The sequence below is a fragment of the Myotis myotis genome, unplaced genomic scaffold (genome assembly GCF_014108235.1).
Source record: "Myotis myotis isolate mMyoMyo1 unplaced genomic scaffold, mMyoMyo1.p scaffold_m19_p_3, whole genome shotgun sequence".
Lineage (NCBI taxonomy): Eukaryota > Metazoa > Chordata > Mammalia > Chiroptera > Vespertilionidae > Myotis > Myotis myotis.
Window position 1 is genome coordinate 165,796,435 of NW_023416335.1, and position 21,499 is coordinate 165,817,933.

The window sequence follows — 21,499 nt, forward strand, 5'->3', positions numbered from 1 at the left end:
AAATAACAGGCAAAATAAGGGAGCTACCGAGGCCTAAGTGGGATGGCAATCTCCAGGGTATTTACTGTCATTAATATTAATGTGGTTTCCCTGTTAATGCCAGCATTCATCAATAGCTTGTTGCTATTCACAGACTCATACCCATGATGCTCCCAGGCCATGGAGCAAGCCAGGATCCCCGCAGTGGCCTCTGCCTTCCCCTAACCCAGATGCAAGGATATCAGTGGCCCTTTGGCTGTGTTCTTAGTCCCCAGGAGCCTGCCATGAAGGTGGGTGCTCCCTTCTACACTAGTGGGTGCTCCATCCCTTCTACCAGCCCACGGGTGCTGTGTGTGTGTGTGTGGCCTCAGAGAGAGAGAGAGAGAGAGAGAGAGAGCGAGCGAGAGAGAGAGAGAGCGCGAGTGAGCACGCGCGGGACAGCATCTCTTCCCAAGGGAGTTTGCTCACTGTGAAGGGTGACTTGCTGTGGTTATGCAACCTGCATTTATGTAGGCCCCACAGTTTGCAGAATGCTTCCACACAGCCTGTGATCCTCCCTGCAGCCCTGGGAGGTTTGCTTGGTTAGTTTACCCTGCTGGAGGCAGTGCACAGGAAACAAAGTGGTAACATGTACATTGAAAAAGCAGGAAAAATATAGGATAAAAAAGGGAGTGAAGATGGAGTTGGGGAGTGCCTCCTGGAGACCAAAAACATGTGAGGGACACATGCAGAGATGATTCTCTGTTTTCATTTTTGTTGTTGTGGATGTTTTCTGGATGGAAGACCAGCACACTGTGGGAACATGTTGGCACTGGGAATCGCCCCCAGGCCTTCAGAGGCCGGCCCCTGCTGTGCCCTGTGGGCCCTCAGTGAGGTGGGTGGAACTAGTTGTGCACACCAGTGTAGTGATTATGAGCTCAGGTTCTGGAGTCCCAGAGCCCTTCTTGCCATCTGTGTGATTTTCCTAATTTCCCTGAGCCTCAGTTTCCTTCTTTGTAAAATGGTGATAATAGTATCTACCCTAATAGGGTTGTTTTGAGGACCAAACAAGATAGTAAAAGAGAGATGTCTAGTACAGTAACCAGCACACTGAACATTTGATACATGGTTGTTGATCATTACTAACATTAATAATTATAATACGATAATTATTAATGTAACTTAAACTTTTCCCTGGCAGTCTCTGGAGTAGCTGAGTGGCCTCTTAGTTGGCATAGGTGAGAGGAGCTGAGGAAGGCCCCTCTCCTGGCTCACGTGCAGCAGGGAGAGGCAGATGGGCGGGCAAGCAGGAATGGGGTACACACACAGGGAGGCAGGGTCTGGCCATGGAGGTCCCAGAGCCGAGAGAGCAACGAGGAGGGCAAGTGAATGACTATGAAACCTCTGAGGGGGAAAGGAGAGGCCCTGAGAGGTAGCCCCAGGCGGTGACGATGCTTCCTGTTGGGGCAAGCACTGGCCCTTGAGAAAGATTGTCTAGGACTGTCTGCTAAGAGGGAATAGCTGGTTTAAGTGGAGCACCAGGAGGTGGGAGAGGGGGGGAGACAAAAGCAGAAGCTGACAGGACCTCACCTCTTCTCCTCATGTTACCAATGGGGCTCCCATCTTGACTGCTCGGGATGTTTTGCTTAAGATAGGAATGATGGTGGTTAGACATTCGGGTGAACTTCCTGTCTTAGGGATTGGAGCTACTGGAGCGAGGAGTGAGAGTAAGTGGGAACTTTTACTTCTGAGTGCTTCAGGACCTGCGAAAGTGGGGCAGTCTGGACCACGGGCTGGGACTAGGGGAGCCTGCCTGCTCTGGAATTCCCTAAGTGGCAGGGCAGGCCTCCCCTGCCGCAAGAAGGCTGTGGTGACAGGAAGTGGATGCTGCCTCCCCGAGCAAGTAGCTCTGCTCTTGCCCTCACACCTTCACAAAGAGCAGGCTGGGAGGACCGAGTGGTGGGTCCCAGAGGCCCCCGAGGCCGGCAGGGCTTGGAGGAAACTCCGTTTTTTCTTTGCTAAGGGACTGTGAGGCTCTCCAGAGAGCGCTAGTCCCGAGAACCGATTGCTGCCCACATTCAGCATGCCCAGTTCTCCCTGCCTTAGGGTCCAGGGGTCTCCATCCATGAGAGGCATGGAGTGGAAGAGGACCTGGGGCTGGGCAAGGAGCCAGGGAGGGCGCTTTTCCCACCCCTGGAGAGCTCAAGCTGCCGCTGCCATGGTTACGTCTGCTTCCTGTTTGATTCATCTCAAACAGCAGAAAGAGGGGGGCGAGGCTCCCAGCTTGGCCACCGCTGCGTGGGGCTGTTTACAACAGCCGCTTGCGGGATTCCCAGAAAGAGACTCCAAACCGGACATCCTGCGGCTGCAAAATACCCAGGTGTCAAGAGCTAAAAATAGCTGCCACCCGGCCCCAGCGCGGGGAAAGGGGCAGGCTTGCTGCGAAGGCTGGAGGGCCAGCTCTGCGGCTCTCACATCCAGCCTCCTGCTGGCGTACAGCTGCTGAGCCTGCAGAGCTCCAGTCCCCTCGCCTTAGACTGACAGGAGGCCTTTGTCGTGGCAGCCCCACGTCCCAGGCAGCTCACCTGGGAGCCCCGCCTCTGCCCCCGTGGGCAGCTGGTCCCTCTGCCTGCACTGTGGACCTTGCTTTGGGATGCTAGTGAGAGAGCCTCGAGGGACCTGGGAGCCTCTAGAGAAGGGATATGGCAGAGCACTGGAGAGCAGGGGAAATGAAGCGGGTGCTCCTCCAAGACCCCCGACCCGTTGCCAGCCCCACGTGCCCACACGCAGTTTGAAGTCATTGCGTGGATCTGGGAAGCCAACAGTCAGTTGCCATCAAGAAGTGATTCTTCAGGATTGTCTTTGCGGGGCCCAGAGATGAAATAGGCAGCTTCTCCCCTCCAGCCTGCAGCAGGGGTGGGGTTTACTGCTGGTCGGGGTCTCTGGGGGCTGTGCGACTTCCCCGGTGCCCAGCTAGGTCCTGCCTTTGCTCTCCCCTTGCTGGCCTGCGGGGAGAAAACGTGTTGGGGAGAAGCAGTTGGGTGTGTTGGTTGAGAACTTGGATTCTGGAGCCCAGTTGCCTGGCTCAAGTCCCAGCTCAGCCACTTCCAAGTTACGTGACTTCAGACAACACTGCTGGGCCTCAGCCTGCTGATCTGTGTAATGGCAATAAAAACAGTAACCGTCTTGTTGGTTTGTCATGAGGGGTAGATGAAGTAGCACATGTAAGGCACTTAGAGCAACTCCGGGCACACAGTCAAGTGTTAGTTTACAAAAGTTCAGGTGGAAGAGCAAGCGATGAGACAGGTTGGGAGAGGCATGGGATACACGATGGGGCTGGGGACGGCGTCCGGGAGAAAATGGGCTGTGGTAGAGGAGAGGAGGATGAAGTGCTTGTGCCAGAGGGAGGCTGCAGGCAAGTTCAGGGGTCAGCAGTATTGATCACGGCCATGAAGGCAGCACCAACCACATGCTAGGTGGCTCACGCACAGCGTGGTTCATCTCAGATGGCTGCTCCCACGCAGATATTATCCGCTCATTACAGGGGCAGCTGAGGCTTGACCAGGTTACATCGTGTCCCTGGCTCTCCCTGCTGGTCACTGAGGGAGTCAGAGTTTGAAGCCAGGTCCATCTGACTTCAAAGCCAATGTCCTCCACTCTGAGAACCCTCACTTCCATGACTTCATGTGGCAGGAGTTTCCAGGCAGCTTCCAGCTCCCTGGGTTCTGGGTAAATCTGAGCAATAGGCAGCTTCGTGCCAAGAAAATTAGTAAGAGAATTTCTGGAAGGGAAACTCAAGAAACTGTCAAAAGGGGTTGATTCTAGGGAAGTTCAAGGGAGTTGGATGAGCGAGAAACTTTGTTTTATACTTCTTGAGGCTCCTTGGAAATTTGTTAGTATCTACGTAGCATTTTTTTTTAAATTTTTTTTAAAAAGTGTGCTTTATTTTAAACTCCTTGAAAGTGAGAACCAGATTTCATTCCTATTTCCATCTCTTCAACCCCCAGAGGAGTGATCTCACAGGGAGGACCTTCGTACCTCTGTCTGGGACTAACTTTTTGGGTTTGATCTGGCCTGGCTGTACCACTGACCTGCCGGATGACCGTGACCCAGCCCCTTGCCCTCTGTCTTCCCTCCTCTGTGTTACTCTGAACAGTCTCTAAAGCCCACCGTTCCTAAAGTTCTCAGACTCTGTGACCTGAGTGCCTTCAAGAAGAGCTGCTCTGTGCTCAGCCCTCGCTGTGTCAGAGAGGTCTGGCAACCATGCTGTTCTTTCTTGTGTTTGTTTATTTTGGGATCTTCCTGAAGCCATTTCACCCCCCAGCTTTCCTCTTCTCTGCCAGCCAAATACGGAGTCAAGCTTTGTCCTGCCTATGTCAGAGCTGCAGCGTGGGGCGGGCAGGGGTCAGCCCTGACCTGGCATTTGGCCTCCTGCTGCTGCTGCCTGCTGCTGCCTGCTCTCCTCTGGCTGTTGGGGCCTGGGCCTCCTTAGCTGGTCAGGAGGCCAGGCATGTGGAACCGCTTAAGAAAGATTTTGGAGGTGATGGGAGGAGGCTTCTGGGTGGCAGTGCTCCTCGGGAAGCCCTCTCCCTGACCAGGGGCCTGCCACCCCTGGGGGAGCAGGTGATCAGACAGGCTCAGGTTTCTGCGGGGCAGGTAGGGCCCAAGGCAACAAGGTAGGAGGGGAGAGCAGCTGGGCAGGTGCCCAGGGATAGAAGAGTGGCCTTTGTGTCTGCTCTGGAGGTTGCTGAGGGCCGGGAGGACCCCTGGAGCAGGATTTCTGGGGCTCTTTGGTTCTGGATGAGAGCAGGTGTTCTGGTTTGGGGAGGTGACTCGGTAGGCCCAGTGCCTTGGTACTGAGTAAACTGCCCCTTCAGCCTGACTGCAGCTGCTTCCCAAGATGGTAGAAATGGGGGGGGGGGGCGGGGGGGCAGCCAGGATTCCAAAAAGGAGAGGTCCCCACCCTGGCCAGGAGATGTGTGGAGAAGGATCCAGCCCTATGAAGCATTCTCGGTCCCTCAGGTCCATTCACTCCTGATCTTATTACAGTTTCACCCCAAATTAGTGGCTCTGAGAGGGGCCAAGGAGAAGAAGGGTCCCTTGCCTTATCCCCAAGCCTAGGATGCAGGATGTTCACTTTCTGGTTTCAGTTCAACCACCGACTGTGTCCCTTTTAATACCTTTCCTCCCTCTGGGACACAGGAAAGCTGTTCCCGGGATCTTTTCTCTATTGTTCTGGGCTCTTCTGAACTCAGAGGTTGTCAGCACGGAGCCAGGGAGTTAGGGGAGAAGCAGAACTTTTTTCCAGGAATTGCTTTGGAAGCAGCCCCTGTTGGCAACACACACACACACACACACACACACACACACACACACACACTTTTTCTGAACAGAATGTAGACCATCAATCAGCATCACAGAACATCCCTTTGGGGCCAGGCAGCCACACACTAGAGTTCAGGGCCATTAGTTTTCCTCCAGAAAGTGCAGGGTGTCCAGAATCCGCAGTTACCAGGGGAGCGAAGCGCAGAGAACCGGGTTCTGTTCCAGAGCGTGAAGGCTGCTGACCAGGCCTCAGGCAGGGACCCCCGGAGGTAGGAGAGAATTCCCCAGAGGCAGGGACTCCAGGCCGGACGTGGCCTCTGAGCGTGCACCCCGGAGCCTGGTTCAGAAACCTGTCTTGGGGGACCAGGTCCTGCAAAAAAGAGAGGCGGTCCTAAGAGAAGCTGGGATAGGGGTTACCACGTCCTGGGGTGGAGAGACTGCCTCCCACACCAGTGTTCCTTGGGGTTCACAGACCTTGAGAAATGTTCATGCCCTGTCCCAGGCAAGGGGCCAGGAGAGAGTCATTATGTTCCACTCACCACTTTCTGCCGTGTGCCCAGCAAGGTGTTAGGTGCAGGTGGGCATGGCTTACAGACGACACCCAGGGGCCATAATTAGTGGAGTGTCCAGGTGGTGGACACAGAACGGCTGCTCTGGGAAGCCAGGAGCGGTCAGGATGGGCTTCAGGAGGACATGGGCGTGGACTGGACTTCAAAAGATGGGCAGAATGTGAATAGGTGGAGTGGTATTTCCCTCCCAAGCATTGTCATTCAAAGCTCAGGGCCCTGGTGATGGAAGCCAGTTGGTGGGAGTCTCTCTGTGCCTGGAGTTGCCCCCTCCCCCAGCGCCTGCCTGCAGGGAGTTCTCCTTTTCAGCTTTGGAAGAGGAACTGTGGCTGCCCCTTAGACACAGCCCAGAGAGCAGCACTCACCAGTTGTCCTCCAGAAAAGATTCCTTGTGCCAAAGGAGGGCTTCTGTGTGTCCACCAGACGCCCCCTCCCAGCTTTCCAATCTCCTGGCCTCCTGTCTCCTCGACCCGGAGCTGGGACAGCAGGAGGGAAAGTGTCCACTTTGGACAGATGGCCTCTGGACTCACCTTGTCTTCCCCCACCCCATCCAGTCTGTATTCCTCAGGGCCTCTGTGCTGCTCACAGCTCTGGCCCTACTGTGGCGTTTCATGGGTTCTGAATGGGATGTGTCTGAGCTGGGCTTAGGAGGCTGTGACAGGTGGCCATTTCCAGAAGGAACCACTTCTGTTACAACTTATTCAAGAAAAGGGCTGAGCAGTTCTTTCTCTGGGCGGGGGGCCAGGGGCTGGGGGGAGGGGGCTGGCTGAAGGGCACAGCTGGAGCAGTAGGAGGAAAGGGGTACCTACTATGGGGTCCTTGGGCTGCGCATTCCAGACCCATCACTTTACAGCGCCCACCAGGCCTGACTTGACCTCCAGGCCATGACCTAGTCCCTCCCCCACTGTGAAGCCTCTGAGTGGGCTCAGGTCCCCTTTTCCAAGCCTCCTCCTCCTCCTCCTCCTCCTCCTCCTCCTCCTCCCTCTTGGCATCTTCAACAGGTCTCACCAGCCCTGCTGTCCCACCTCCAGCCCCTTCTTTCCCTTGGGGCTACAGGAGCCTGGGCCCAGGGAAGATTGTATCTGAGCACATTGGGAGGGCTGAGGGCATTGTTGGGTGAACGGGGCCTCCCTGGGTTCCTGCTGTGAACTGAGCTCCTGCAGGGTGAGCTACCTGAGTCGCTTAGGAGATTGGATGAGGAAGAGGGAGCTGAGGATCGCTGCCATCCGCATGGGGATTTGAGGAATGGGATGGGATGGAGTCTTCTCTTTTTGGTGAGCTTCTGTTGGCGGGGCCAGGTTTTGGAGGGCTCACGCTGGAGGGGGGCCCTCTGGAGAGGCAGGGGCCTTCCTGGCTTGGACATGTTCCCTCCCTCTTCCTTGCCCCCTTCCTGCAGCCCCTTCACTCCATCTCTCTTCTCTCTACAGATGGGACCCAGGTGACCCCGGGTGCCCACTGCCCCAGTCCCCCTGGCACAGGTAAGCATCCTGAGGGAGACTGGGTGGGAAGTGGGAGCTGAGGGTGGAAAGGACATGAGGAGGGCGAGTAGCTGAGCAGTGGTTGGGCAGGGGAGCTGGCTGATCTGCCAGAGAATCAGGAGGTTGGGGTTCTGGGGGAGGGGGTGAATTGGGGTTGCATGGGAAAAGGGTGAGGAGTGGAGATAAAGAGGCCACTCTGGATCCAGGCCAGCCCCAGCGCTAGGAAGCACGACAGGAAGAGGAAAGGCAGGATGCGGTGAAACAGGAAGGCAAGTAGGAAGCTCATATTTATACTCAGGCCCCTGCCTCCCGTCGGGCTCATGTTCTCGGTTGTTGGCTCGTTCTGTCCTCGCACCAGCTCTGCAAGGGCATGGCAGCTCTTGCAAGATGGAGGATGCCTTGTGCTGCTCAGGTAGGAGGGGAGGGACCCCTCTTCCTGGCTCTCTCATCTCCCTTGCCTCCTGTTACGAGTAGGCTGTGCTGAGCAAGGAGGGAGTGGACTTCCTGCTGCTGCTCTGGTTAGGACATGCCTGTGGGCTGAGGCTGGGGCTGGGGCTGGATGAGGGCTCCCTACTTCAGCCAGTATCCACTGAGGACCTACTGCCTGCATACCTGATGCCGAATATTACACATGGCAGGGAGAATTGAGGGCCGGGTGTCCTCTTTGCATCCGTCCTGGCTGTCCAAAAGCTTACAGGGAGGCTGGGGAGATAGGACACAAAGAAAGAAAAGTAATAGCAGACTACAGTATGTGACCAGTGCCAAATGAGGGGACGTCTGGTTAATGTGTTGATCCATTCATTCAAGAAACATTAAATTCACCGTCTATTATTATTCAGTCTTCATAGATGTGTAATTTTCTAAAAATTAAATATAGAAATTGGAAAAAGAAAAATTAACCCCATCTCTGTGCCAGCGGCACCTTCCTATGCATTTTTGGGGGTTGGAGGGGAACAGATTTATTTATTGATTCAACCAGTGTTTATTGGATGCCTAGCATGTCCTGGGCACTGTTCTAGGTTCTGGGATAGGGAGCAATAAGCAAAACCAAGTCCCTGCCATTGGGGCTTCCCTCAGACCACGCAGTGCTTGTGGGGCACAGAACTGTCAATGTCACTGAAATCCATGTGGCACTGGGCTGGGTCCAGGGGAGAGAAGAGGGAAGATTCTAGCTGGGCTTGGAAGGGTGGGTGGGACCTAGAAAAGTAGAATTAAAGGGTGAGGACAGCACCAGGAGGGGGGCATTGTAAGCAAAACCCAGAGGACAAAGACACATGGGCTTGTGACAGGATGGGAACCGATGGCTGAGATGGAGGATTTATGTTCAGATGTAGGAGAAAAGATGAAAAAAGCAGGGTTAGCACCAGACGGTTCAGACCTGCACATGCTGAATCCCCCTGCAAGCCGTTCCCAGGGTTTTAGGCAGAGCCATTTCCAGAAGACTTCTGCTCTGGACCCTGGAGGTGCTGGGAGTGAGGGATAGGGCTGTCCATGGTCTGTGTGTGGCCGAAGCCACAGCTGCAAGTCCTCTTGCATCACCAGGTGAGTCACCCCAGGAAGCCAGGACACCAGATGAGGAAGGACAGAGACCCTTCCTGGGACAGGAGTGTGTTGGCATTGGAGGCCATACTCAACCAGAATGACCGGGTTCCCTGGATGCATGCATGAACAAGGGGTCCGGGAATCAAAGCTGTGCTTTGCCAGTCACGGGCTGCATCTGGGTGCTCAGCCATCCCTTCTGGTCTCCTGACACCTGCTCTGCCCCTCTCTCTGCCTTTTCGTGGTGAGAGAATGTTACAGCAGCTGCTCCTTAGCCTCAGCCTCCTGTAGGCCCCTCCTCTGTGCCCAGTGAGAAACACCCACCAGGGGCGGCAACTTGCTGAGAGTCACTGGGGGAGCGGAGCTGGAACACTGGCCTCGGCAGGACCGGAACCCATGCTCCCAGTCTGCTCGGAGCTGGGTGGCCTTTACCTGAGCCTCAATTTCCTTATTTGGGATAAGAGAAGAGTAACAGCCACCTCCCAGGGCCTATGGTAGTGATGAGGTGAGAAGGTTTTGCAGCCACATGTGCACATGTGCTACAGAGGCTAGGACAGTGACCAGTAATGGTTGAGCTGGGCCTGGAGGCCGTGTTTCCCGACTCCCTGGCTGGTGCTTTGCCACAGTGCCTTCAGCTCCTGACAGCCTCTGGCCCCGGGGACAGCCTGGGGCTGCCCTGATGGGGATGGCTCAGCACTGGAGGAGCCGAAGCAGGCCTCTCCAGAAAGGTTTCAGCGCTGTGTGCTCTGAGGGCACCTGCTCCCATCCCGACCTGCCTCCACTTCTCCGGGAGCATCTCCGGCTGCTCAGCCCAACCTGGCTCAGCTGGCTGTGCTGGTGGAGAACCTGGTCCGGCAGCTAGTTATAAATAGCCCCCGCACCCACAGGCTTGGCAGGGTGCTCCTGGCGTGGGTGCAGAGGACACTTGAGAAGAGGCACCTGAGTCGTGTCCTCACCACTGCAGGCCCCGACCTGGCGGGAGGGCACCCGAGAGCAGGCTCCAGGGGCACATGGGCTGTGCAGCCCCTGGGTGGTGGCCAGAGCTTGGCTGCAGGTTTGAGGCACTGCTTCTTTTTTAAAAAAATCCTCATTTGAGCCCTAACCGGTTTGGCTCAGTGGATAGAGCGTCGGCCTGCGGACTCAAGGGTCCCAGGTTCGATTCCGGTCAAGGGCATGTACCTTGGTTGCGAGCACATCCCCAGTGGGGGGTGTGCAGGAGGCAGCTGATCGATGTTTCTCTTTCATCGATGTTTCTAACTCTCTATCCCTCTCCCTTCTTCTCTATAAAAAATCAATAAGATATATTTTTTAAAAAAAATCCTCACCTGAAGATGTTTTCTCCATTGATTTCTAGAGCGAGTGGAAGGGAGGAGGGAGAGAGAGAAGAGAAGAAAAACATCTATGTGAGAGAGACACAGTGATTGGCTGCCTCATACATGGGCCTTTACCGGGGCTGGGAAACTTGCAACCAAGGTACATGCCCTTAACTGGAATCGAACCTGTGACCCTTTCCTTCAGTCCTCAGGCCAACACTCTAACCACTGAGCACACTGGCCAGGGCGAGGCATCGCTTCTTTATCCTATGGCCTGCGGTGGAGTAGGGAGGGTGGTGACTGAGAGGGCCTTTGAAGCCCTTTGGGGTTGGAGGCTGAATGGGGGGCGGGGGCGCGCTGTGCACCTGTCTGATCTCTGTCTTTGAGCACAGCTCATTGCGGGCACCTGGGTCAAATCCTCATTCCAGGTGGGCAGAAGGGAAGGAGAAAGCAAGGCCCAGAATGTACCACCAAAGGGCTCTCAGCTGTTTCTAGGTCCCCACAACCCCAGCCTCCCGCCTTTTAGTGGAAAAGTAGAGGCTCAATTCGAACCCCACAAGCGATAGACTAACCATGGACAGTTGAGATCACCTCCTTACTCATGGGTGACATGGAGTTGAAAATACCTACCTTCTAGGACCGTGGTGAGGATGGAGTGAAGAAAAGGCCCCTAGAGCAGGAGTGGGCAACCTTTTTGTGCGTGCGTGCCCAAACCAGCAAAATCTCTGACTCAAAATTCTTCTGCGTGCCAACCCTAATTTTTTGAGAACATGTTACGCCTCCTTGATATCTCTTAAGGTGTACGTATGTGAAGAACCTTGAAGAAATAATAAAATTCATTCGAGCGACAAAAACACAGTATATGATGATGAAAAATACATTTATTTTTTAATGTATACATGTTATGTAAAATTATTGATCTAAGATGCACCTACACTGAATTTATCTGAAAAATGAAGTCAATATTAAGAAAAAAATTGTAAATGGAAGATTATAAGAGAGGGTTTTGCGTGCCAGCAAAAGTTATTGGCGTGCCATGTTTGGCACGCGTGCCAGGGGTTGCCCACCCCATCCCTAGAGCATGTTTTGTTATTTTGAGTCAAGTGAGCCTGAAGGAGGCCATGAGGCTGTAACCTGCCCCTGCATACAGACTTTTCAGCTGACTCTGCTTCCTTTCTGTGTGTCCTCAGGTTGCCCCAGGCCCCACGCAGACACGCCAGGCCCTCAGCCCCAGCCTATGGACCTGCGGGTGGGCCAGCGGCCCCCAGTGGAGCCCCCACTGGAGCCCGCGCTGCTGGCCCTGCAGCACCCCCAGCACCTGCACCACCACCTCTTCCTGGCAGGCCTGCAGCAGCATCGCTCGGTGGAGCCCATGAGGGTAAAGATAGGAGCTCAACCCCCAAACCCCCTCTCTCCCTTCAGCCTCCCCCCAGACCCTGTCTCAGTCCTTAACTCCTTGCCCCTTCCTGGGCGGCCAGCCCTGCCCACAGCTCTCCATGGACACGCAGATGCCCGAGTTGCCGGTGGGGCAGCAGGAGCAAGAGCTGCGGCAGCTTCTCAATAAGGACAAGAGCAAGCGAAGTAAGGATGGAGGCCTCCTGCCTGTGTCCATGGCCCACCCACCTGGGCACAGAAGGGCTGAGGTGGTAGCGACGCCAGCTCAGGTCGCCCTCTGCTTGCTGGGCTCTGTCTGTGAATGTAGGTGGGGTAGAAATGGGGGTGGTGTCTGAGGTGGGGCCTCGGGCTTGGCTCTTGCCTGAGGAATCCTGGGACACCTCGTACTATACTAGGGGTGTGGAAAGGCAATGGGCAGAAAATGTGCAGGCAGGCCACCTGTCCACCCACTCCAGCCCCACTCATGGTCCCCCCCCCCGCCCCCACGCAGGCGCTGTGGCCAGCAGTGTAGTCAAGCAGAAGTTGGCAGAGGTGATTCTGAAGAAACAGCAGGCAGCCTTAGAGAGGACAGTCCATCCCAGTAGCCCCAGCATTCCCTACAGGTAACGCTCTCTCCTACCTGTTCCCTCCTGTCCCTGCCATGCCCTCTCCTCCCTATAAGTCCACCTGTGAGCACTCATTTACCCTCTCCCAGCTGCTTATCACCTGATCCTTATGCCTCACCTCCCTTAGTAATACCTGCCCCAGTCCCCTCTCCCAACTGACACCTGCCCTCCTCTCTTCTTTAGTTACCTCCCCACCCCCACCTGAGGCTTCCATCTTTGTGCACACACCCACCCACACAGGCTTTCTTCTTCCACACAAGTCCCTTCTCTTTTCTGTGTCTCCCCTAAGCACAAAAGCACCCTGGTTCCTAGAGCAGGTTCTTCTCAGGGGAGACGGTCCCCAATGTGTCTGGGACCCTGGCTGCTGGTAGGGTGGGTGGCCCGATGCTGCCACCTGCAGATGGCCCCTGTTCCTGCCAGTCCCACCCCGCCCCCCCTGCTGGCTGCCACCTCCCCTGGCCAGGCCGGTGGCCGTGCTGAGGAAGGGGCCTCTGTGGAGTGAGGTTGCGGCCAGGCCTCTGAGCACCCTCTTCCCACTGAAGCAGCCTTGGCACTCACCCCACAGGACTCTCGAGCCCTTGGAGACGGAAGGAGCCACCCGCTCCATGCTCAGCAGCTTCCTGCCTCCTGTCCCCAGCCTGCCCAGTGACCCCCCAGAACACCACCCTCTGCGTAAGACAGGTGAGTGGGACAGGCAGGCAGGGACCCTTCACGAGTTAGGGGGAGAGCCTTGAACTGGGACGACTGGGAGGGAGGGCTAATGGGCAGAGGGGAGGAGGGTGGGTGTGGGGCCAAGTAATGCTGGTGCTCCCATAGTCTCTGAGCCCAACCTGAAGCTGCGCTACAAGCCCAAGAAGTCCCTGGAGCGGAGGAAGAATCCGCTGCTCAGAAAGGAGAGCGCCCCTCCCAGCCTCCGGCGGCGGCCTGCCGAGACCCTCGGAGGTGAGGGCCAGCAGCGGGGCACGGGCGCAGGCAGGGGTGACTGATCTTGTCCTTTTGGGTGAGGTCCCACCAAGATGGGTCCCCTCCTCAGGGTTACCATGGGTGCTTGTACAGGGTGTGCCCTACACACTTGCCAGGGGTGAGTTGGGGCTGAAAGCCAGCCTCTGCTCTGTTGGCTAAGCTGCCCAGAAGAATTGCCTTAAAAAGTGTGCAAAGGCCCTGGAGACTAGTGGCGGCCTGCCCTTCTGGGAGGAAAGCAGGAAGCAGAGGCGGCCCTCTTGGCTACTGGCTACTGCCTGGCCTCTGACTGTGCCTCCCTCTCCCCCCCCACCCCCCTGCTCCCCAGACTCCTCCCCCAGTAGTAGCAGCACACCTGCGTCAGGGTGCAGCTCTCCCAATGACAGCGAGCACGGCCCCAACCCCATCCTGGGCTCGGAGGTAAGGCCCTCAGGGGCAGTTCTGAGGCTCATTCTTCCTCTCAGCAGGGGCCCTGGGGCTGCTGGGCTGCTGGGCTGCTGGGCTGGGTGTTCTGGGGAAGGCGTCCCCAGGGGTGGAGGTCTGGGACCAGTGACCCCTGCCCTGCTCCCCATGGCAGGCGCTCTTGGGCCAGCGGCTGCGGAGGCAGGAGACCTCTCTGGCCCCGTTCGCCTTGCCGACAGTGTCCTTGCTGCCCGCAATCACACTGGGGCTGCCCGCCCCTGCCAGGGTGAGTGGCTGAGGCGCCCTCCCCCTTGCCAAGCTCCCCAGCTTCCTTTACTCCCTTCTCCTGCTGCCTCACCCGTAGCCTTCACTGTTCTCTCTGCTGGAGCCTGCTCCCCTGTGACTCCTCCCGCCTCTCCCCCAGGCTGACGGTGACCGCAGGATCCATCCAACTCTGGGCCCTCGGGGGCCAGTCCTAGGGAGCCCCCATGCTCCCCTCTTCCTGCCCCATGGCCTGGAGTCCGAGGCTGGGGGCACCATGCCCTCTCGTCTGCAGCCCATTCTCCTCCTGGATCCCTCAGTCTCTCACACCCCCCTGCTGACTGGTGAGTCCTGCTGCTTCCCCAGGGGAGGGGTGGATTCCGACACCCTGGTAAGGGCTGCCCCCTCCACTGCTCCATCTTGCTGTGCATCTCCCTGCTGAGTCTCTGCCCCCACCCATGCCCTTGCTTCTTTCCATTCTTCTCCATGGCTCCCCCCTGATGCCACCCCCCACGTTCTTTCCAGTGCCCGGGTTTGGGCCCCTGCCCTTCCACTTTGCCCAGTCCTTACTGACCACCGAGCGGCTCTCTGGGTCAGGCCTCCATTGGCCGCTGAGCCGGACCCGCTCAGAGCCTTTGCCCCCAAGCGCCACCGCCCCCCCATCACTGGGCCCCCTGCAGCCCCGCCTGGAGCGGCTCAACCCTCACGTCCAGCTGATCAAGGTGAGGGGAACGGGGTAGGGGAGGTGGTAGGGGTTGCTTCACTGGGCCCACGGGTGCTGAGAGAAGAAGGGAGGGTTTGGAAGGGCAGGGATCTGGAGCGCCGAGAGCTACTTGGCCAGTGGCTGCCCAGCCAAATCAATGGCCACCCAGCCCACCACGTCCCACCCCACACTCCACGCTCCAGTATGGCTTCTCAGCGGGCATCTTCCCTCCTCAGAGGTCAGCCAAGCCGAGTGAGAAGCCCCGACTACGGCAGATACCCTCGGCTGAGGACCTGGAGACGGATGGTGGGGGAGTGGGGCCCCCGGGGGATGACAGCCTGGCATGCAGGGGGTCGAGCTCGGGGCAGCATGAAGCCAGAGGCCCTGTTCTCCAGCAGCACCAGCAGGTATGGCAGTGCCCGCGTACCCCTCAGAGGTGTAGTCAGTTAACGCGGGGGCCTGGCATAGACGAAGGGAGGGAGATAGGATGTCAGTGCAGGGAACAGCTCTGAGACCCACGGTGTCCGCCAGATCCACACACACACATGCACATGCGGTGCACATAGGCATGCAGGCACACTTTCACTTAGACGTGCACTCCAGCCAGCCTGCCAGGCTCCGGGTGAAGCATGTCCCTTGTCCAGCAGTGGGACTAGCCTTTGATGGAGCCATACACATGCCTCCCCTGGTACTTCTGTCCGGGACCAGTTGTACTGTTTCCAGGAAGGTAGCTAGGGCAGGAAGTGGGGCAGAGCCAGGCTCAAGCACGCTAACCAGCACTCCCACCGTGTGATCAAGCCACGGGGTAAGCATTTGCTAGGGCTGCTGTCGCAAGTACTACACACAGGGCAGTTGAAGCAACAGCAATGCGTTGCCTCCGTTCTGAAGGCTACAAGTCTGAAACCCAGGTGTTGGCAGGATTGGGTCCTTCTGAGATGTGAGGGAAGGAGCTGCTCCAGTTCTCTCCTCAGCTCGTAGGCGACTGTCCTCTCCCTGTGTCTTCACATTGTCTTCCTTCCGTCCATGTCTGTATCCCCATTCCTCCTCTTTATACGGACAAGAGTCGTGGTTTAAGGCTCACTCTAATGACCTCACGTTACCTTGGTTACCTCTGTAAACACCCTGTCTCCAATTAAGGCCACATTCCAAGGTACCAGGGGTTAGGATTTCCTTCATCAATATGAGTGGGCCCATCAGATGTGGTAACAGTGGCTCACGCAGGTCCCCATGTCCTCGGGCAGGTGCACGGTCCTTGTCCCTGAGATCCCTCACCTGGGTTCTGGCTTTGGAGTCCCGAGGGCCCAGGGAGCTCGGGGGAATGGGCCGGTCAGTCTGAGGTGCAGACCTTTGGGGGCTAGTGGGAGCAGGGAGCTTAGAGTCAAAGGCCGGAGCCTGGCTGGGAGGCAAGACTAGAGGCCTCATCCCTGGAATCACAGCAGAAAAGGGGGCCTGTTTGGAGGTTTCCGAGGTGTTGGGCAGAAGCACAGGGAGCAGGATCCTGAGAACCTGGAGACTGAGGCCCCTGTGTCCCGCAGGTGTTCCTCTGGGAGCAGCAGCGACTGGCCGGACGGCTGCCGCGGGTAGGCACTGGGGACTCTGTGCTGCTCTCCCCGGCCCAGGGCGGTCACCGGCTCCTGTCTAGGACTCAGTCATCCCCAGCTGCACCTGCCTCGCTGCCAACGCCAGAGCCCCCCAACCAGGCCCGTGTCCTGCCCAGCTCAGAGGCCCCCGCCAGGACCCTGCCCTTCACCACAGGTAAGTCCTGGATTAGCCTGGGGCAGAAGGAAGGGCTTGGGACCCACAGAGGCTGGGGCACGGGTCCATGTCTGCGTCACAGTACCACTCAGGACGAGGCCACAGCACACTTTCTTGGTCTCGTGAGACCCACACAGCATCTGTGAAGCAGGGGGATAGGTGGTGGTTCTCGTTTTACACACGAGAAGGCCAGGCTCGGGAAATCTAAGGTGACAAGCTTGTGGTCAAATAGCAAGCTGGCAGTCAGAGCGGGCTAACAATTGCCAGGAGCTCCTGACAGCTAGTTCAGGCCTTTCAAAAATGACATCATTGTTTTTGCTCTGCTTGGAGAAAGAGCTCAAAAGCATTTTAGAAGTTTTGCCCGGCCGGTGTGGCTCAATAGTTGAGCATCGACCTATGAACCAGGAGGTCACACTTTGATTCCCGGTCAGGGCACATGCCTGGGTTGCAGGCTCGGTCCCCAGTTGGGGAGCGTGCAGGAGGCAGCCAATCAATGGTTCTCTCTCATCATAGATGTTTCTATCTCTCCCTTTCCCTTCCTCTCTGAAATCAATAAAAAGTACTTTCTTTTTTAAAAAGGCATTTTAGAAGTTTTGAAAAATGCAGAAAAAGCATAAAAATCAACAAGCAGTATCCCCCCACCCAGAGGTAGCCACTCTTAAACACTGCTCGATTCTGTCCTTGTCCTGGTCGTCTGTACACACACCACACACAACACCACATGTACCACAGACACAGTACCCCGCTTTATTCAGTTAACATATTACAAATACTTTATGATATAATCAATCTTCAGAAATGAGGTTTTTATAGTGTCCCATCATAGTACTTTATTTTTATTTAGTGCCCAGGGGTCCCTCAGCTTGGCCTGCACCCTCTTTCAGTCCAGGACCCCTCTCTCTTTACCTCCCGCCTGCTCGCTGCTCCTTACCACTGGGCTCGCTGCTCCTTAGCGCTGCCGTGGAGGTGGGAGAGGCTCCCGCCACTGCTGCTGTACTCGCCAGCTGTGAGCCCAGCTTCTGGCTAAGCGGCACTCCCCCCTGTGGGAGCGCACTGACCACCAGAGGGCAGCTCCTGCATTGAGCATCTGCCCCCTAGTGGTCAGTGCGCATCATAGCAACCAGTCGTCCTGGTCGTTCCCCCATATGGTTGCTTAGGCTTTTATTATATAGATTTCTTACTGGTTGGGCAGTTAGACGGTTACTTGTTTTTCCTCATTTGAATTTCCTCGTACCTAAACCTTCATTCATCCCTGCGTCAGTCTCAGGGAGTGGCATCTATGGGTCCAGTAGTGTGAGAATTCTGAAGACCCTGACATCCTAGACTTGCTGAAAGGGACTGTCCCACTGGCAGTGCACAGGGCCTTCCTAGGTGTTCGCTGATCAAGCTGAAACAGACACTCCCCAAAACCGCATCTGTCTTGTCACATGGCCGCGTGTCGCTCTGGGCTTCCCAGCTCCCAGTTTTGGAGTTTCTGTGGAATTCTTTCTCCTCTGGCTCCTCCTATGTGAGTCAAGACATCCAGTGTGAGACCCCAACATCGGGCCTCCCTTTGTTAGGCTCTGAGTTCTTTTTTTTTTTTTTAATATATTTTATTTATTTTTTACAGAGAGGAAGGGAGAGGGAGAGAGAGTCAGAAACATTGATGAGAGAGAAACATCGATCAGCTGCCTCCTGCACACCCTCTACTGGGGATGTGCCCGCAACCAAGGTACATGCCCTTGACCAGAATCGAACCTGGGACCCTTCAGTCCGCAGGCTGACGCTCTATCCACTGAGCCACACCAGTTAGGGCAGGCTCTGAGTTCTTGATGTTGTGGAAAGGTAGTGGCCATGTGAGAAGGATTGGTGTGTCAGGAAGATGGGGCCGTGTTGGTGTGCATGTGAGGTGGTGAGGCTGCCTGGGTAAGCAGCCGGGAGTGTGAATTCGTGGGAAGGGCCAAGGTGTAGGATGGGGTGTGGGGTGTGTGTGCCAAGCCTGGTTCCATGTGGGGGGGGGGGGCACTGGGGACTCCCTGGGGTCCTGGCTCTGACCCCCGTGCCCCCCAGGGCTGGTGTATGACTCGGTTATGCTGAAGCACCAGTGCTCCTGTGGAGACAACAGCAGGCACCCGGAGCACGCGGGCCGCATCCAGAGCATCTGGTCCCGGCTGCAGGAGCGGGGCCTCCGAGGCCAGTGTGAGGTGAGGAGGCGGGTGGGCGCTGTGGCATCGGGGAGGTAAGAGTAATGGAAGGGAAAGGGCCGATGGCCTAGAGCCAGCATGCGATGGAGGAGGCGGGTGGGCGCTGTGGCATCGGGGAGGTAAGAGTAATGGAAGGGAAAGGGCCGAGGGCCTAGAGCCAGCATGCGATGGAGGAGGCGGGTGGTGGTATGGCAGGGAAGGGGGCAAGCAGGGCCTCAGGAGCTCCGGGGGCCCTTCCTCAGTGTCTCCGAGGCCGGAAGGCCTCCCTGGAGGAGCTACAGTCGGTGCACTCCGAGCGGCACGTGCACCTCTACGGCACCAACCCGCTCAGCCGCCTCAAACTGGACAACGGGAAGCTGGCAGGTAGGGCCCAGTGGTGTCTGGGACCCTCGTACCTCCCCTGGCTCACCTTGCCTCCCCGTCCCAAGTCTCTCCTGTCCCAGCTCTGCCAGCCTGTCCCCCTAGCATCCTTGACATCCCCACGCCTCCCCGGCCCCTCTGCTGCCCATCCCCTCGCCTGTGCACCCACCCTGGCTCTCTTTCCAGGGCCTCCCTGTGTCCTGGCCAGGCCAGAGGCTGTGAGGGTTCAGCTCACACACACCCGGCCTCTCTCCACAGGGCTCCTGGCACAGCGGATATTTGTGATGCTGCCCTGTGGTGGGGTTGGGGTAAGTGTGCCCGGGGTTCTCGAGCAGGCAGTGCCGCGGGCTCTCAGGTCTCCTTTCCATTCCCCCAGGCCCCACCCTGCCTGCTTGTTCTTGTGGTTCTGCCAGACCCGGCGGGCCAGAGACTTTCCCATAATGCCCTTCTGCTGGCTAGAAGCGCTTTGTGGACCAGTGTGTCCTCAGCCCACCAATATCTCCTAAGTGTGGAGCCTGTGCCTCACACTTAGAAGGTGCTTGGTAAATGTCGAGTGAGGCTCAGAGAGCAGGGCCAAGATCATCCCTTCATAAGACCCCAGGGGTTGGGACTGGCTATTCACCCGAGTGAGCCCCCAGGCAGAGCCCCCAGGCAGAGCCCCCAGGCAGAGCCTCCAGGCAGAGTCGGGGCTGGCTGGGCTGGGACTGTGGGTGCCTCGTGTCCTTGGGGACTCAGGCACTTCCCTCCCACTCCCCACCTTCCTCCCTCCCTCCTCACACTGCTTGGGGGGCTTCCTGCCTCCCTAGCAGTGCCCGCCTTGCCTAAAAGGTCCCCACAGTGGTTGCCCGGCTGGTGTGTGGAGGCAGGGGATGGAGGCCTGGTTCTGGAGGGAAATGGGAGCTTAGCTGGGGGGACTGTTGGGAGCCAGTCAGCGCCCTATTCACAACTTCCCATTTCTTGCCACTTTCTGATTTTTCCAACTGTTTTTGCTTCTGTTTTCTCCTCCCTCCTCTCCCTCTCTCTCTGTCTCTCTCTCTTTCTCCAGCCTCTTGAGACTCTCTCTGCCTTCCTCGCCTCTCTTGGTTCGCCTCGCCCTCCCCATCTCCCCATCATGCCCCCCGGCCCCTCCCTAGCCTTGAGGCCCAGGGACTGGGTTTGGGGGGCCTCCCAGCCTGGGCTAGGGGCCCTGAGTGGAAGACAGTGGTGCAGACGGCCCCTCGAGCTCCGACGTCCCGCAGGGCCTGAGCAGAGCCAGCTGGGGCTTAAAACCCCCTCCAGGCCCAAACCCCAAGTCCCGCCCAGGTAACGCCATGCCCCCTCCTCTGACCGGGGAGGCAGGCGCCATGCTGCCAGCGCAGTGCTGGCCCCATACGGGCTGGTGATGTGGACTGAAGCTGGGAAGGAGACGTCATGCTGGGACTGGGGGATACAGGAGGCCTTGCCTTTGGGCGGTGGGGCACTGGGGAGGCAGCACTGTCTGCCCAGCTCCCTGCCCCTGGGGTCCTGGCCATGGGGTGGGCACCACCCATGGGCCCTGCCTCCCGTGGGAAGCCTTGGATGATGCGGGCCCTGACTCTGGCCCCCACAGGTGGATACTGACACCATCTGGAACGAGCTGCACTCCTCCAATGCAGCCCGCTGGGCCGCCGGCAGCGTAACCGATCTGGCCTTCAAAGTGGCTTCCCGCGAGCTGAAGGTAAGACATCTGGGTTGAAGGTGGGCAAGCCACGGAAGGAGGGAGCAGAATGAGGCAGCCGGGGGCCCAGACCCAGGGCCCCAACATCTCATTTCTCTTGGATAGCACCACAGGGTTTTGGAAGGGGAATCAAGAGCTCTGGGGACCAAAATGAGGTTTGAACCATAGGTTCATGTTACTTGGTAGGGAGTCCACCACTGTGACCCTGGGCCTTTGGTCTCTAAGAGACACAGGTCATGATCACCCAGGATCATTTAACATAGACCCAATGTGTGACTGTAGGCAAGTTGCAGGGGTCTCTGGACCTCCATGCATTGGCAGATTGTTTCTTTGCAGTGTTGAAGTTTTTTGTGTGTTTTTTTTAATTGATTTTTAGAGAGAGAGGAAGGGAGAGGGGTAGAGATATAGAAACATCAATGTAACTGCCTCCTGCATGCCCCCTACTGGGGATCAAGCCTGCAACCCAGGCACGTGCCCTGACCGGGAATTGAACCATGACCTCCTGATTTATAGGTTGATGCTCAACCACTGAGCCACACCGGCCGGGCTCCCCCTGCAGTGCTGAAGTTTTATAGACTGGGTTGGTACCTGGGCTGGACACCTTACAGGGGCTTGTCCTGCGGTCCACCTCCCCCCACCCCGTTGTTTAGGAGCTCAGCCCATGGTGGTCACGGTGTCCTCAGTGTCAAAGCCCTTTGGTGGGCCTTTGCAGTTAAGGGCACAGAATTGGGTTTAGAATTCTGGCTCCACCATTGACAACCAGGCAACTTTGCACAAATTGCTTAACCCACCTAAACTTCAGATTTCTCCTGTCTGTAAACTAGAGCTAATAATAATATTTATCTCATGGAGATGTTATGAGGATGAAGTCCAGTGTTTATAAAGAGCTCAGCACCGTGCCAGGCACGTAGTTTTGGCCCAACAAACAGCTGTTATTACGAAGTGCTAACAGCCAGGACACACCAGGCAGGGGTTTCTCTGTTCACATCCAGCCTGAAAG

General features: G+C 57.0%; 1 protein-coding gene across 10 annotated transcripts in view; it reads left to right on the plus strand.

The window, feature by feature from the left end:
- HDAC7 (histone deacetylase 7) overlaps positions 1–21,499 on the plus strand; it is a 37,725-nt gene that overhangs the window by 8,366 nt on the left and 7,860 nt on the right. For 4 of the 10 annotated variants that reach the window (XR_004965687.1, XM_036296712.1, XM_036296707.1 and 1 more), the window contains exons 2-17: positions 7,277–7,327; positions 11,370–11,557; positions 11,658–11,760; positions 12,065–12,176; positions 12,745–12,860; positions 12,996–13,121; positions 13,468–13,559; positions 13,717–13,827; positions 13,966–14,146; positions 14,328–14,524; positions 14,742–14,912; positions 16,041–16,260; positions 18,310–18,443; positions 18,686–18,806; positions 18,990–19,111; positions 20,392–20,499. Coding sequence is in view for 8 of the 10 variants with exons in the window: in XM_036296707.1 (XP_036152600.1) it covers positions 7,277–7,327; positions 11,370–11,557; positions 11,658–11,760; positions 12,065–12,176; positions 12,745–12,860; positions 12,996–13,121; positions 13,468–13,559; positions 13,717–13,827; positions 13,966–14,146; positions 14,328–14,524; positions 14,742–14,912; positions 16,041–16,260; positions 18,310–18,443; positions 18,686–18,806; positions 18,990–19,111; positions 20,392–20,499 (2,153 nt within the window). In the remaining 2 variants the exon portion in view is untranslated. Of the gene's footprint in view, positions 1–7,276; positions 7,328–10,287; positions 10,340–11,369; positions 11,558–11,657; positions 11,761–12,064; positions 12,177–12,744; positions 12,861–12,995; positions 13,122–13,467; positions 13,560–13,716; positions 13,828–13,965; positions 14,147–14,327; positions 14,525–14,741; positions 14,913–16,040; positions 16,261–18,309; positions 18,444–18,685; positions 18,807–18,989; positions 19,112–19,848; positions 20,106–20,391; positions 20,500–21,499 lie in introns of those variants that run through there. The other 6 variants (XR_004965688.1, XM_036296709.1, XM_036296708.1 and 3 more) reach the window with 6 other exon arrangements.